Source organism: Pan paniscus, chromosome 2, assembly GCF_029289425.2.
Source record: "Pan paniscus chromosome 2, NHGRI_mPanPan1-v2.0_pri, whole genome shotgun sequence".
In the NCBI taxonomy this organism is placed as follows: Eukaryota; Metazoa; Chordata; class Mammalia; order Primates; family Hominidae; genus Pan; species Pan paniscus.
This window is the reverse complement of record NC_085926.1, coordinates 173098677-173115785: the sequence shown is the minus strand read 5'-3', so window position 1 is coordinate 173115785 and position 17109 is coordinate 173098677. Positions and strand designations below refer to the sequence as shown.

General features: G+C 32.7%; 1 protein-coding gene across 1 annotated transcript in view; it reads right to left on the bottom strand.

The window, feature by feature from the left end:
- Positions 1-17109, bottom strand: part of NAALADL2 (N-acetylated alpha-linked acidic dipeptidase like 2) — a 1375347-nt gene that overhangs the window by 583310 nt on the left and 774928 nt on the right. Inside the window, exon 7 of the mRNA XM_063602605.1 lies at positions 1375-1648. Within this exon, the coding sequence (XP_063458675.1) occupies positions 1375-1648 (274 nt within the window). The remainder of the gene's footprint in view (positions 1-1374; positions 1649-17109) is intronic.

Below are 17109 nucleotides of genomic sequence, written 5' to 3'. Positions count from 1 at the left end.
GGCTTAAGGCCAAAGCTTCTGAATCAAGGAAAGAGTGACAGTTGCCTTCCTCTATTTTTATTAATATACAGGTGTGTTACCATTATTACCTACCAGAAAGAGCATAATATTAATCAAATCAAATTATATGAGTCCTACAGTAGAAATATTGCAGACATTTAATATTATATTAAAGTTTAATTAATGGTAAGACATTTCAAGGTGGTAATAGTTATATGCAGCTCTTTGGCTAAAAGTCAAAGTATGATATATACAGAATAGAAACGATGCTGGACTGCCAGAAAATCTGCCTCTCCCTCCCACTCCCCCAAAATCTATTAGGAACGAGCATTTACTGTTATTATTTCAAATATTTATGCAAAGTAATTTTAAATGATTTAAACATTCCATATATCAATCAAAGTTAATAATAAGTTAGATTCTGAAACATTTGTGCCATTAACAACAGTCAGAAAGATAACATTATTTCATTGGTATTAAATGAGGCAATCAACAGTTTGATGAAAAAAAAAAAAACTAAGTGTATTTTTTAAAATTACACTTTTACATAGAGTTAGAAAACTAGTCCATAGAAAGGAAACTGTTGACCAATTACACGTTGTTATATCTAACTTGTATATTGTTCTTACTATAGGCTATGCTCTGTCCTCCTAGATTTACATATATTTGTAATTTTTTCTCACAACAACCTTATGAGTTGGAACTATTATTGACTCCAATACAGAGATGAGGAAATCAGCCCGTTTCCTCCCCACGGTTAAGTAACAGTGGTTAACAGGGGAGCTGAGATTTAAAACTGTCCATGTGGCTCTAGAAGCCTTGCACTTAACCACTATGCCAAAAAAAAACTGCATCATAAATCTGCTGACCCAGAAAAGGTGAAGAAATAATACACACCTGGCTTCTTATCACATGTGTTTTCCATCATGAAAGTAGGGGTGCTGTGTTTCAAATCTTAAATGTGTTAATAATCATATCAATTTTCCACTTAATTTCTTTTGTGTATACACAATCTCAAAACACAACCCTCTCCATTTCTTTCCCTTTCTCTATATCAATGTATTAAATTTTGCCTCTCCAAAGCTGTAGAATAAAACAGACTTGCACTATATGGACAGAGCAAAATGTGAATGACTCAGTCACACATTCAACACCTGTGAATTAAATTTTTCTAACATGTTTTCACTTTCAAAATATGACAAGAAAAGGGTCAGGAGGGCCACATCTTCCTTCTCTTTCCTGGCACTTCCACACTGAAAAGATTTAATGGTTACTTTTGTACGTTGCATCTTGCCAGTTAGTTCAATTTAGATGAAAGCTGTTATTTTCTAATTCCATCTCACTGTAAATGACAGAGACAAATGGTCATATTACCTTGAGAGTTCCTTTGGCAGAATAGGCTGCATATGAATAGAGCAGGTCTTGGCTGCTATCTTTTCTGGCTTCTTCACTGCAAGGCTGGCCATTAGGATGAAAGCATTGACCACTGCTGCTCAGAGTCACAGTGCTGGGAGAAGGGCCTGGCAGATTAAGCAGCACAGAGTAATTGACAAACTGTACATCTTCTAGGCCCAAAGAGGTCCACTGAGTCTTAATCTTCTTTGAAATTTCCATGTCATCTTCATTTTTATATAGTTGTACCAAATTTCTGAAATAAATTTGAAAAGAAAACTTTTTTAAAAAGAATACTTTATTCTTTTGAGATATGACTGCTCAATATATGAACAATATTAATAGATGTTGTGGGATATTGAAAGATGAATGAGACAGGACCCTACCACATGAAACATAAACACAAAACAAAGTGGAATGAATTAATTTCTTAAATTAAGAACTAACGGCCCTTATGGTAGCTCATGCCTGTGATCCCAGCACTTTAGGATGCTAAAGAGGGAGGATCGCTTAAGCACAGGACTAGCCAGGGCAACATAGCGACACCCTCTGTCTACAAAACATTAAAAAATAAATTAGCCTGATGTCCTGGTATGCATATGTGGTCCCACCTACTTGGGACACTGAGGTGGGAGGATCACTTGAGCCTGGGAGTTGGAGGCTGCAGTGAGCTAGGATGGAACTATTGCATACCAGCTTTGTCAACAGAGTGAGACTCTTTCCAAAGAAAAACAAACAAACAAAACAAAACAAAACAAAACAAATCCACTAATACAGCACTATGGCATTGCAGAGAAGAGTGATATTAATGCTAACTAAATCTTCTATTAGTTCTGATCCTTCTATCAACATCAACATAATACACTTAAAAGTCCATTCCAAAATCTAGGTGTCATTCCAGTTGAGACATTTCTTTGTTATAGTTAAGGTGATTTCATTTAAAATGATATGATTGACATATAGTTATTGCTATTTAAAATAATACAGAGAGAGCTGTTTAGATACAAATTTTATGCCAAATTACATGATGCTATGAGCACAATGTTTTCCAATAAAACCAAAACAAAAACAGAGATTGCCAAACCAATGTGAAATTAATGTTGTGTTGTACTTTCTGTACTTTGTATATTTATTTCTATACCTATCCCATAATCCAATGACACGATTTTTGCTTATGACATACTAGAAGCCAGACAAATCTGTGAAAAATTTTGTATGGTACCTAGAACAGAATCAGACATGAGAACTTAATAAAAATAATTTAATCCTGAGAAAGTTTTTTTTTAATTTTCTGGCTGAAATATTAATAAAAAGGGACCAAAAAAGAAAAATTTCCTTTTGGGGCAAAAATGTACCTTCTTAAAAGAATCTTATTGCTATACAAGCTATTACCTAAGTGTTTGTTTTGATATTACTGTTATTTTTGCCCATCACATTATTTTTCTCACTTACTTCCTCCAGGACCCTGTTTATTCAACAACTCCTAAACTGAGCTTGTTCAACCTATGGCCCGTGGGCTGCATATGGCCCCACGACAGCTCTGAATGTGGGCCAATGCAAATTCGTAAGCTTTCTGAAAACATTTTGAGACTTTGTAAAAGATTTTTTTAATTTTTATTTGAGCTTATCAGCTATTGTTAGTGTTAATGTATTTTATGTGTGGCCCAGGACAATTTGTGTTTATCCAGTGTGTCTCAGAAAAGCTAAATGATTGGACACCCCTGCAACAGTACATGCCTGGAAAAGAAATAAGAAGCAGACACAATAGTGGTAAAAAAGCATTACACAAGATAAAAGGTAAGTCTGAGGCCACAGCTTACAAGCTGGCCTACACAGGAAGATGCAATAAAAACAGTTTCTCGGTTATCTCCTATCTTTGTGAAGCTACTCCTATTCATGCTTTCTTCCCACTTCTTTTTCTTCTTCTTCTTCTTCTTCTTCTTCTTCTTCTTCTTCTTCTTCTTCTTCTTCTTCTTCTTCTTCTTCTTTTCTTCTTCTTCTTTTCTTCTTCTGCTTCTTCTTCTTCTGCTTCTTCTTCTTCTTCTGCTTCTTCTTCTTCTGCTTCTTCTTCTGCTGCTGCTGCTTCTTCTGCTGCTTCTTCTGCTGCTTCTTCTTCTGCTTCTTCTTCTTCTTCTGCTTCTTCTTCTTCTGCTTCTGCTTCTTCTTCTTCTTCTTCTTCTTCTTCTTCTTCTTCTTCTTCTCCTCCTCCTCCTCCTTCTCCTCCTCCTCCTCCTTCTTCTTCTTCTTCCTCTTCCTCTTGCTCCTTCTCCTCCTCCTCCTTCTTCTTATTCCTCTTCCTCTTCCCCTTCTTCTTTCTCCTTCTCCTTCTTCTTTTTAAATATCTACTTGGATCAGTCAACAGTGCCACCTAAATTTTATGGAATAGCTGGTGAGAAGAATTATATTCTTTTTCATTACCAGTAAGAGGGCTCTGCCTTCCACCTTGTTTTGTTGTTGTTGTTACTTTATCTGTTCTCTACCTTTTCCTACCCCCTTTCTCCATTGCTATTGCATTCTCTCTGTATTTTTGGGATAGGGCAGGTAAACTGAGTTAAAAACAACACAATTTGACAGGAAAGTCATTTACAAAGGTGAACCAATACCTTATTCTGTTAAAATCCATATAAAATGAGGTTTCAAAATATATATTTTATTTATACAAACATAGCAATATATCATTAACATTGACAAAGAGAAGAAAAATGCGAAGACTGCTTTATATTTTGTTTGCTCCTCTACACTGTTAATTGATGAACATAAATCCACCAGGGAATGTGCAAGATGTTTAATCTGCCATTCCTTTTGTTGGTCTCAGTTGCTTTATGGTGTGAGCAACTGAAAACATTGAATGTTTATACTATAAGGCCTCGAAGGCAAATGGAATACTTCTTTTAGGGCTCAACTGAAGAATTAGTAATTTGTCCCAATTGTGGAGGATTTCTAAATATTTGTCAGTACTAAGCTAAAATTAATGAGTGAAAAAATGTATACAGTCTTTACTTCACTTTTAATTTATGGGATATGTACTTTATAACATCATTTTTAATAACATGAAATAATTTAAACACATAGATAATATATAACATATACAATGTATAAAGAGTAGTGAAAGGAACCACCCAGGTTATGAAGAAGAAGATCTCTAATATTATCAAAGCCCCAAGAATAGTTTTTCTCTATTCAATCACTTACCTTGATCCCCAGGGTAGCATCAATCTGATTTTGTTGTTTCCCATTGTCTTTTTTTAATAGGTTTATATACATATATGTATATCTCTTTAACAATTTCTTTAATTATAGGTGTTTTTACTTTTACAAAATTGGTATCTTATATATGGTTTTCATACTTGCCTTTTTCACTCAATATTGGGTGTCTGAGATTCCTCCAGGTTTTTAATCAGTTTTCCTAAGATAAATATTTTGAAGTTGTTTTCAGCTTTTCACTATTGTAAACAATGCTGCACTGGATACTCTTATTCATGTTTCCTGATAGACATGTGCAAAAGTTTCTTTAGGCAAGGGATTATTGGTCCATAGGTATGCACCTGTGTAACTTTATTCCAAAATGCCTTTAAAAGAATTTTGATTACACTCTTGCCATCTTTTTATGACAGTTCTACTTCCTCCATTCCTCACCAATAGTTGGTATTGTCCATTATTTTATTTTACTTTTAAATTTTATTTTATATTATACTTTTGTCAATGTAGTGAGTGTAAAGTAATATTTCATTATGTGTTTAGCTCAGAAGTACAACTGCCGGATTGCAGGATATACTAAATAGTTTTCCAAGGCTTCCTTTAACACCCTCTGCTCCTGTATCTAATTTCCGCTCTACAATGAGGGTAAAATTATATCCCATTGTGGTTTTAATTTGCATCTTCATGATTACCAGTGAGGATCTTTTCATGTATTATTTAGCTATTCATGTTTCCTTTCATGTATAATAACTGCTCTTGTTTTTGCCTATATTTATAGAAGTTTTTGTATGTTCTGAATAATCTTTTTTAGGTCATATGTGTGGCACATATTTTATCCTAGTTTTTGTCTTCTCTTTTTATTTGCAATGTATTGTCTTATGATAAGCAAAAGTTTATAATTTTAATGCATAGAGCTTTTAATATAATTGTTTTCACATTTTCTGATGTGCTTAAGAAATCCTCAATGCTGTGGTCATGAAGTTATTCTCATTTTTTTCCTAAAAAATTTAAGGAGTTGTTTTTCACATTTCAGTGTTTATTTGGAGAATGTGTGTGTATGTGTGAGCAGGTGTGTGGTAGGAGGCAGGAATCCAATTTCACTTTTTCCAACATGAGTCCTAGTACCCCTTGTCAAATATGCCCCATTAATGTGCAATGACAACTCTGTCGTATATGAGTTGCCATATGTGTTTGGGTATGTCTGAGTTCCCAAATCAATTCCATTTGTCTTTTTATTCCATATCCATAATAATGTGCCATTTTCATTATTACAACTTTATTATAGGTCTTAATATCCAGAATGGGCAAGTCACACTACTTGTTCATCAGGAAATCTTAACTATTTTCCTTTTATCTTCCATAGGAATATTGGAATGAGCTCACTAATTTCCATGCCAACATTGTGACTGGAATTACATTGAGACTAAAGATCAATTTGGGAAGAAATGCCATCCTTATAATAATATATCAATAAATCCTTAATATTATTGCTATAGTCTGAATGTTTATTCATATGTTGAAATCCTAACCCCCAAGGTGATAGTATTAAGTGTTGGGGTCTTTGGGAGGTGATTATATTATATTATCTTTCCATCATGTGAAGACACAGCTAAAAAGCACCATCAATGAGGGAACAGGCCCTTACCAGATACTACAGCCACTTTGATCTTGAACTTCCCAGCCTCCAGAATTATAAGAAATAAATGTCTGTTGTTTACTAATTATCTAATCTAAGGCATTTTGTTATAGCAGCCTGAACAAATTAAGATAATGGTCAAGTGTCTGGTCAATGTTAACATAAAAATATGTTTTAAAATTAAAATATTTCCTATTGCTGGTGTGGAGGAATACTATTCAGTTGTCCTATAAAGAAAACCTGCTAAACTCTCTTTTTAATTATAATAATTTTCTTCCTTTTTTCTATGTGAAAAAACTATATCACATGCAAAATAATTAAGGTTTTATTATATCTCTTCTAATTATTTAGAGATTTAACTTTTTTTTTGTTTTACTACACAGGCTATGACCTCCAGAAAATATTTAAAGAAATATTAATAATGTGTGATAGTAGATATCCATGTTATAATGTATATGTCAGGTTAAAGATGTTCCTTCCATTCTCATGTTGTTAACAGATGTTTTATGAATGGATATTAAATTTTGTCAGAAATTCCGATACATTTATTAAGACAATTGTATGTTTTATTTCTTTAAATTGGTGGATTACGTTAGTAGATTTTTTAAATATTAAACTTGCATTCCTAAAATAAGCTGGACTAATATAATGAATTATAATTTTAGCTATCATGTGATGTATTTTGCAAATATGTTATTATTTTCACATCCATTTTTAAAAGTAAATTTGGCATGTAATGTTCCTTTCAACTATCACTTATGATTTTGATTTGTAATATACAAATCTCACAAAATGAGATAGCAAGCGTTCCTTCCTGATCTACTCTCTAGGAGAGGTTGGATATTATTAGAATTTTTAAAAGACAAACTTTTCTTAAACTAAAAATTGTCTGTACTTGATGTTCCCATTATGGGAGAACTATGAACTGCTAATTTAATGATTTTAATTTAAGAATTTTTAAAAATGTATTCTTTGAATCACAGCTCTTTCACTGCACTCCATGCTAGCTTACATTAATTTTCTAATTTCTAGGTTTCTGGTTTCATCATCTGCCATAGTACTTTTTCTTGAGCTTTTTTTTCTTGGGAATTTCTCTTATGATTCTGTCACCTCAGGATAGTAGTCCTTCAAAGTAGTTATGTTATAATGTGTTCAGCATATATGTGTTTTTCAGAATATCTATTAACAAATTACTCAAAATGGAAATGCACTATAACACCTTAGACATGATTTCTTTGTAGATATTGATTGCTACTCCCACAATATCCAAGGGGGAAAACTCTGGAAAAGTAGTTAAGAATTATGACCTAAGCTGTTTCTTCCACAGACTTTCATAATAGAATAGATACTTGTTCAAAATTGATTGAGGTGATACCATTTGGCACATTATCTCACCAATTAGAGATTAGATTATTCAAATCTCCTACACTCTGGTTGTTGATTGGATTCAAGGGAATATGAGCACACCTTTATAGAAACCTAGAAAATACAAGTATATCAATAAAAAATGCATGCTAAAAGATGATAACAAAATTTTTGGATACACATGATTGTAGAAATACTGGTCTCTAGAAAATATGATTTCTTCATAAACAGTGGCAACATTTCAAATAGTTAATCATAAGTTTAAAAATAACTCTTAAATTGTAGTCTTCCTAAGATTACTTTTAAATTCTGGTGCCTTTTAAAATTTTATTTTAAATTTATCAAATTTAATGTACATGCTTCTCTTGTTTAAGAAAATGATTTCAGGAGATCATATGAGTTCATAGTTCTACAATTATATAATCTTTAAATTGTTTTAAATCAGCCTTCTTTGACACAGTCTTACAGATACAAATGGTTTAGTCAAAGGGTTCTATTTATTAATAATTTCAAATCATTTAGAATGTTAAAATAAATAGATTTTAATGAGAATGTCAACAGTTTATGATACATTTTTTCCCCATAATAAAGGTTTCAGGATTTATGGTGAACCACTCTGCTATAATTAGGTAGTTTGCTGTATTAAATGAGAAATTCTATTAAAGAATTAACTGCAATATAATCTAAGTTTACTAATTTCAGAGAAATTTGCAAAAATAGAAGGGTATAACCTAAAATCACAAGGTATTTATTTGACAGAGTGTTTTACTGTGCTTTAATTTTTAAAATAAGGGTTTCCATGGGCCAGTAGTTTTGGCAGGCAGCATAATGAACTGTCATGCCTGAGACTTGAATTTGGAAGTAACTTTGGCATTAATGTTCCATTGGCCAATGGAGATTAGAAATGGGAGAATTTTGGCTTTAGTAGACAAAATTCTGTTTATATCAATGTTCAACACCTGCTACTGTATGAGCCACAGAGCAACAGTGATGTCAGAATTGGAGGAAGCCAGGCATGTAGTATTCCTAACACCAGGTTGAATGCCAAGAGTATACTGTAAATGAATGGGGAAAGAAAACATCTAAAGAAAGATGAACTAGAAGTACACATGGAAAAAATCAGCACATTTATTAATGCCCATTAACATTTTCTTATGTGTATTTACAATAACACATGCAGATACTCATACTATACCGGGTGATATTTCTAATTTGGTATTAAAAAGTCAAACATTTCATTAGGTTGTTATTTGAATTGGTATCCAATGTAGTAAAATTCTGCTAATCATGTACTATATATGTGTGATAAATTTAAAGATTATATAGGATGAAATTACCTTTTAATCTCATAATTTTGCTTTGAAAATATTAAGATTAAAACACATGATAAACTGTAATAAACATAGCAGCAAGGAATTAAATGGTTGAGAGGGAAAGGCAGCATTCCATAGCCTTCCCTTGCAACAGAGCCACTAATGGCATGAAAATGAAACAATGGTTTCTTGTTCAACTACTTCTTACCGTCTAAAATAACATAGTAACTACAAATTTTATATTAAATGTCTACTATTATGCTTAATCATCACAAAAAAACTCTTGATATAACTACTATGGTTGCCACTTTACAGATAAGGAAATTGAAGGCTAGATAATGCAATCAAGATGTTGAACGTCCTAGATTAAATAAGTCAGTTTTCTACTATTCTACACTGAATCTCAGATTTCCACTATACTATGCTATTTAGAAAAAGCAGCTAGTTTCCCAAGCTGAGATGCTTTCCAAAAGCAATAAAAATGATGAGTGTTAGAAAGCACTGTATCTGGGTAAAATAAAAGTTAGATAGTAAGAGGTAGGTGGAAATAAATCTTTATGCTCATGAGAAAATGATGCTCAGAGAAATTAATGTAGTGATGTAAAAAATACAATGGAATGAATTTCACAGTTTGGGAACCATCTGAACAAAGAAGAAGAAAACAGATTCTTTATACATTCTGTTTAAAAATCAGTTCAGAAATGGATTATCTGCCAGAGAACGTAATAGTCTCTCCTCTTCTGATCAAGGAAAATATGGTACATATCTGTCTGCTCTACAAGTAATAGAAGGCATGCTGATGGGCTCAGTGCCCTCTACTTAAGTCCCAGGCAAAAAGCTGATACTCAACAAATACTTTAATTGATTTGGTATTTATATCAATTTATGTTCCACATGACAGTAAGATAAGCTTGATTTAAAAACCAGAGCACACAGAAATATAACAAACTGTCAACACATCTACTATTACCTGTGCCAGAAAAAAAATCCAGTATTATAACTCTACATCTTTCACTCTTGCACACATTTGTGCAGGAGATAATTTCATCTCTGGTTAACAGTGAGTGCATATTTGGATTTCAAGAGAGAAGAACACAATAGGGTATCTAAAGGCAGACTCACGGAATGGACAAATTAATCCAATCAGTAAGACAATACGAGTCTTCAAACTTGGGTGGTCAATACACAGAAACTTTTGATAAAAAGAGTCATTATTTCTATTTTTTTCAAGTAAGTGAATAGATAACTGAATAAATAATTGGGAGAAAGTTTTTCCATTTTGATAAGATTGTAATAGAAATGACTAGCCTTTATCACACTTCAAAATAAGCATATTTACTTTACCACACTTCAAAATAAGCATATTAAACACTAACAAAGATTCCCTTTTCTTGTCATTAACACAAAGATTATTAATCTCTTTCAGTAATCTTAAAAAATTAAGCGTTTTAAAAGACAGGTAGTAGTCTTACCCTTTTTAACACATCCTGAAAATTCAACTATAGAAGTCTAGCACTTAGTAAATGGTAACCACAATCAATGTTCAGGAAATATTTTTTACTAAGTAAATATACCTTTAAGACTATATTGAAAACCTAATTTTAAGATGTTATATACTTATTTTAGTTTATTTTCTAATACAGAAAACTGAATCTTGAGTACTTCTGCAAGACTGACTAAAATGTTATGGTAATTTTATATAATGGGGAAGATATATTTTTAAAATAATTTTTAGATGTCATCTCTCTGCGACAATGCAAACAGGTTAAGATTATGCCAGAACAATAAATTATAATGATTATGTCAGAACAATATTTAAAACTAGTAAGAACTTACATGTTATTTTTCAGTTGTTAACCCAGACTACCTTCCTTCCTGGGCAGACTCATTTCAGCACCAAACACTGAAATCATCTTAATTAAATCAACTTGTCTTGACATGGCAAGTTACAAAAATCATGAGACAACTAACTTTTAACCCACCCAAACTTATGAAATACATCGAAATCAATCTGTAGAGATGGCCGGCCTTTGGAAGTAATGATAGTATGAAAACAAAAACGAAAATTATAAGTTCTAAAACAATAGAGATAAAACGTGTTTTGAAGCATGTTACACATTTTGGTATTTGAATAAGTTATTTACGTGCTTCATCTCTATTGTATACATGAAGAAAGAAAAAAGAGGTTTCTTGCCAACCAGAAATAAGCTGCATTGACAATGGTATATTTCTGATATACATTATTCCTATCAGGCCAGGACCTAGTCTACTGAACCTAATGAATTATCCATGATACCAGAAGAGCAGACTTGCAGCAAAAGTTTGGCAGTGGGGAGTGGGTGGGTGGAGATGGGAGTTTTGGGAAGAGGAAGATGGAGAGTAAAATAATTCTAGATTTTGGATTCAGCAAAGGAGGGCTTAACCTCTGGTTTAAGCATAAAAGCTAGATGATCTTATACATATTAATACATTCTAACCCTTGTTAGTCCAAGCTGCACCATTTTGCAAGTCCTCAGCCATTTTGCAGGCCCTGGCCACAGTCAAACATTCCACAGGGGTTCGGGCTGTGAGACACATCCTGCCCAGCCACCTGACTTCCTTATCATATCCTGCTGGGCAAACATCCCAGGAACATCCTATCACAGTCCGCTGGAAACAGGGCCAAACTGCCTGATCATAAGAACATCTAATCAATATCCTCCGGGCAGCAAGCCAAACCGGCCAGACTACTCCCACACAGACCTATAATTATCCCAGTCTGTAGGCCTCAGTGGGCTCTGACATTTACCTGGTCCCCACCTCTGCAGGTTGCGCTTGCAATAGACCTGTGTTGCTGTAGAGCCGCCAACTCTCTCTCTGTCTTTCTTTAACCTTCACCTTCTCTTCAAAACTTAACCCTTGGTTTCAACATTGTAATTGTCCACCCTCAGTTTCAGCATTGTAATATGTTGAACAGTAACATTTTATAGAGTTTCTTCGAGCATTTAGAGTTTTTTAGAACATATGTAAAGTCCTTAGCATAGTCTCTAGTACCTCCAGACATTTACAAATGTAACTTCCCTTCTTCTCTTTCTTTCCTAAATGATTTGTCCCAAGTACTGAGAATATTATAAAAACTGCATCAGAAAATATACTTGAACTTAGCTTCATTTTATGGTTGGACTTATAAAGCTCCTATGTGACATCTTTCTTTTTAATCCAAAACAGTTCATGATATTTTAATGTATAGTTCTAGACACTGGATTCAAATTTTTATATATTTTCTTGTGGGTATATATCCAAAGAAAATTATATCTTTATCTCAAAGAAGTATTCACATGCCTATCTTCATTGTATAGTTTTTCATGATAGTCAAGATATGAAAACAACCCAAGTGTCCATCAGTGGATGAATGGGTAAAGAATATGTGGTAACTATAAAATGAACTCTCATTCAGCCATCAAAATAAAGGAATCTTGTCATTTGTAACAATATGGATGAACCTGGAGGATACTATGCTAATATCGAATTAGCCAGAAACAGAAAGACAAGTACTGCATCATCTCAATTATGTGAAATGAAAAAAAAAATCAAACTAATAGAATCAGAATGTAGCATGGTGGTTGCCGGGAGGTAGGGGTATATGGTGGTGGAAGAAATGGAGAGGTATTGATGAAAAGGTACAAACATTCAGTAATAAGATGAATGAATACCAGGAATCTAATGTACAAATTCGTGACTATGGTTAATAATATTTTATTATTTACTTGAAATTTGGTAAGAAAACAGTGTCCTTACCACACACACACACACACACACACACACACACACAAACTATGGGTAGTGATGAATGTGTTAATTAATTTGATTGTGGTAATTATACAATGTCTACATATATGAAATCATTATGTTGCATACCCAAAATACATGCAATTTTGTCAATTATACTTCAATAAAGCTGGAGGAAAAATACCACAACAGGTTGAATGCAGAAACACATATGAGAATCTAGCAGTGTTTTATTAAGCCAGACAGTAAAGAGATTTGAAAAATATAAAACAATGCCACTCTTCTCTCTAAATGTTTTTTCTTTGAAAAATATTTTTTCATAAAATGTTGTATTCTTAACATGTAATGGAATTTTTATTTTTTAATAAATTAATATCTTTTTATAATTTGTTTTAATCCCATATAAATTAAATATGGACATATATAACTTTCAAAAACATAAGCAGTTTGAAGATCTCAATAGTATGTAAGAATGTAAAGGAGTCCTGAGGCCAAAATGTTGAGAACCACTGCTCCATTTCATGTTTCCTGTAGACAATAATGGGAGGTTTCTAAGAATACACTGAATGACACACGTTTTCCTGTTCTGCTTATGGACATGCCAATTAATGAAGGTTGGCAGAGCAAGCTGTCAGGATCAAGTCTGAAAAATAGCTGAGTAGGAAACATTTCAGAGAATTTAAAGTTTTCCAGTAATACTAGAGATGTTGAATCTTTTTTGAGTCTAGGTCACAAGATGTCATTGTGTGAATGTGAGTGCCTAGATTCATACTACCTACTATGTATAAGTCATACTAATCTAGTTCATGAAAGCACAAATAGAAGGCTAATATATTCCCAGATTTAGAAACAAACAAATGTATTATAACTCTCACCATTTCAACAAGTACCTATTGAATATCTACTACATCTAAGGAAATACAAAATATTCTGTATGGGAGAATCTGGCAAAACCATCTTAACTTCTTTGGCAATGGTCAACTCTTACCTACACTGTGCCAAGTACATTTTTCTGGACTTTGCCATGGGATACCTATTCTCACACTCATATTCAGCTATATTTTTTTTTCACAAAAATAACCACTGACACTCTGGGAGGCCAAGGCAGGTGGATTCCCTGAGCTCAGGAGTTCGAGACCAGCCTGGGCAACATGGTGAAACCCCAACTCTACTAAAATACACACACACAAAAATTAGCCAGGTGTGGTGGTGAGCACCGGTAGTTCCAGCTACTTGGGAGGCTGAGGCAGGAGAATGGCTTGAACCTGGGAGGTGGAAGTTGCAGTGAGCCAAGATCGAGCCACTGCACTCCAGCCTGGGTGACAGAGCGAGACTCCATCTCCAAAAAAATAAATAAATAAATAAATAAATAAATAACCACTGAATATCTACTCTACAAAAATAAAGAAATAAAAATAACCACTGAATATCTACTACTGGAAGCCATTGTGTAGCTGTAGTGGTTGAGTTATTAAATAAAAACAGATATATTGTCCTGATATCTGGTTAAATAAGAGAGGTTTCACAACTTATAAAGCAAAACTTGAAGGTACCAAAAAATGCAAATCAGCAATCAAAGTTAGAAATTTTACCAAACTCCTCTGTACATAATAGAATAAGCAGAAAAAGAAAAACAAGAAAATAGATGAGTCGACCAATTTGACATATACAGAAAAGTATACCCAATAACTTTATAAGTGCACGTGAAATGTTTACAAAAGTTGCCTATATGCTAGGCCATAAAGCAAGTCTCAATACACTTCAAGAGGCCAAAACCACACAGTATATATGCCATGAACTCAATGGAATTAAGTTAGAAATAAATAACAAAAGAGTAGAAAATCTTAGCTTCTTGGAAATTAAACAATGCCTTCTAAATAACCAATAAGTCTATGGTGAAATAGAATACTAAAAAATCTTTTTTTTTTTTTTTTTAAACGGAGTCTTGCTCTGTCATCCAGGCTAGAGTGCAATGGCACAATCTCGGCTCACTGCAACCTCCGCCTCCTGGGTTCAAGTGATTCTCCCACCTCAGCCTCCCAAGTAGCTAAGATGACAGGCACTCACCATCATGGCTGGCTAAATTTTTTTGTATTTTTGTAGAGATGGAGTTTTACCATGTTGGCCAGGCTAGTCTTGAACTCCTGTCCTCAGGTGATCTGCCCACCTCAGCCTCCCAAAGTGCTGGGCATTACAGGCTTGAGCCACCACGCCCAGCCTAAAATATCTTGAAATTAATGATAATGGAAACATACCTAACAGTACTTGCGGGAATCAGCTAAAGCAGTGCTTAGAGAAATGTATTGCCTTAAGCAAATGTATTTTTTAAAAATGAAAGAAAAAGATAAATGATCTAGATTCAATTTAAATAAATTAGAAAGAGGCAATGATATAAAAACTCAAATTTTTAAAAAGGAAATAAAAATAATAGCAAAAATGAATTAAAATGAAGACAAGTATACAGAAGAAAAACTCATCAAAGGGAATTACTGGCTATATATTTGATCAGCTCTGATAATACTATTCATGAAAAGAAAAAGAAGGAGGGAGAAGGCACAAATTATCCATCTTAAGAAGAAAAAGCAAGGCATCATAAAAGATCTTACAGGTATTAAACAGATAAGAATATATTTTGACAGGAATTATGGCAATGCATTTAAAAATTTTGTAAAGTAGAAAAATGTCCTTAAAAATCTAAGTTAAAAAACTGTCACAAAAGAAAATGTAAATATTCAATATCTACTTAAAAATATAGTTAATTATATTATTATATCCTTCCCAGAAAAAAAAACTTTCCAAACCCAGTTATCCTCTAGATTAATTGTTTTACATATTTCAAAAAGAAATCAGTTATAACAGACACATGCAAGAATCAATAAAATGGAATTGTCCAAAACTTTTTATGAGGCAACAAAACTTTGACATCAAAACATATCAAAAATATTACAAGAAAGAAAAATTATCATCAAATATCCTTTATAAATATACTTGTAACACTTACAAAAAAAATATTTATAAATTGTATTTATATAAAAAGACAAGTGCATTATGACCTGGTAGGATTTGTTTTAGTAATGCAAGGATGATTTAACATTCAAAAATCAAACATTCTGACTTACCACTTTAAAAAATAAAGATTATTTCCCTAAGTTTGGAAAAGAGCATTAAAATAACAAACAATTAGAAAATTAAAATTTTAAGAAAAAATATTATTTATGATAGCATTAAAATATCAAATACACTTGTTGAAAGATAGGCAAAAAAAAAAAAAGAAAGAAAACCACAAACTATTATTGAGAGAAATTTTAAAAGACTTCAGCAATTGGAGGGATATATCATGTTCATGAGCTGGAAAACTCAAGGTTGTAAAGATGTCAATTGTTCCCCAGATTTGACTTGCACTATGATGCCAAACAGACAAGTAGAACAAAGCAACAGAATATAGAGTACAAAAAGACTAAAACATCTGTAATGATATTTCAGATGAATCATAGAACTAAATTATAAAGGTAAACAGTAAAGATAACAAAGGAGAACATCTTTACTATCTTGGTTAGACAAAAGAGAAACCGCTAACGAGGAAGACAAAACTGACAAACTGGATTTCACTGAAATTAAAAAGCTATAATCATTAAAGATGCCATAAAAGTTTGAAAATGTAATCAATAGAGTTCAAGATATTTGTATTAAATATATGTAATGAAAGACTTTCATCCAGATAATATAAACATCTCCAGAAAAATTATGAGAAAACTCAATTTTTAAAATGGCAAAAAGATTTAAGGTGATCTCCCAGAAAATAGAAATAGTTATATGAACAATAACCATTTGAAAATGAGGCAACATATTTAGTTACCAAGAAGCTAATTAAAAACACAATGACATACTACTAACATAAAACTCAAACTAAAACTAACAATACCAACTGTTGGCCAAATATGGAATAACTAGATTTCTCATATTCTGCTGGCAAGAATATATAATAGTCTTTAGTATAAACCCAACAAAAATGCATATATATGTATATGAAGACATTTACTAGAATAATATATAACATTACTCACAAGAGTAAAAAACTGGAGCTGACTCAATTGTCTGTTAGTAATAAAATGTATAAATATTTGGCCACATATTTATATAATAAAATATTATACAGTAATAAAATGAATGGCTGGGCACGGTGGCTCACACCTGTAATCCCAGTTACTTGGGAGGCTGAGGCAGGAGAATCACTTGAACCCAGGAGGCAGAGGTTGCAGTGGGCCGAGATTGCGCGATTGCACTCCAGCCTGGGCAAAAAGAGCAAAACTCCGTCTCAAAAAACAAAACAAAATAAAACAAAATAAAATAAAATAAAATAAAATAAAATAAAATAAAATAAAATAAAATAAAATAAAATAAAATAAAATAAAATAAAATAAAATAAAATAATGAAAT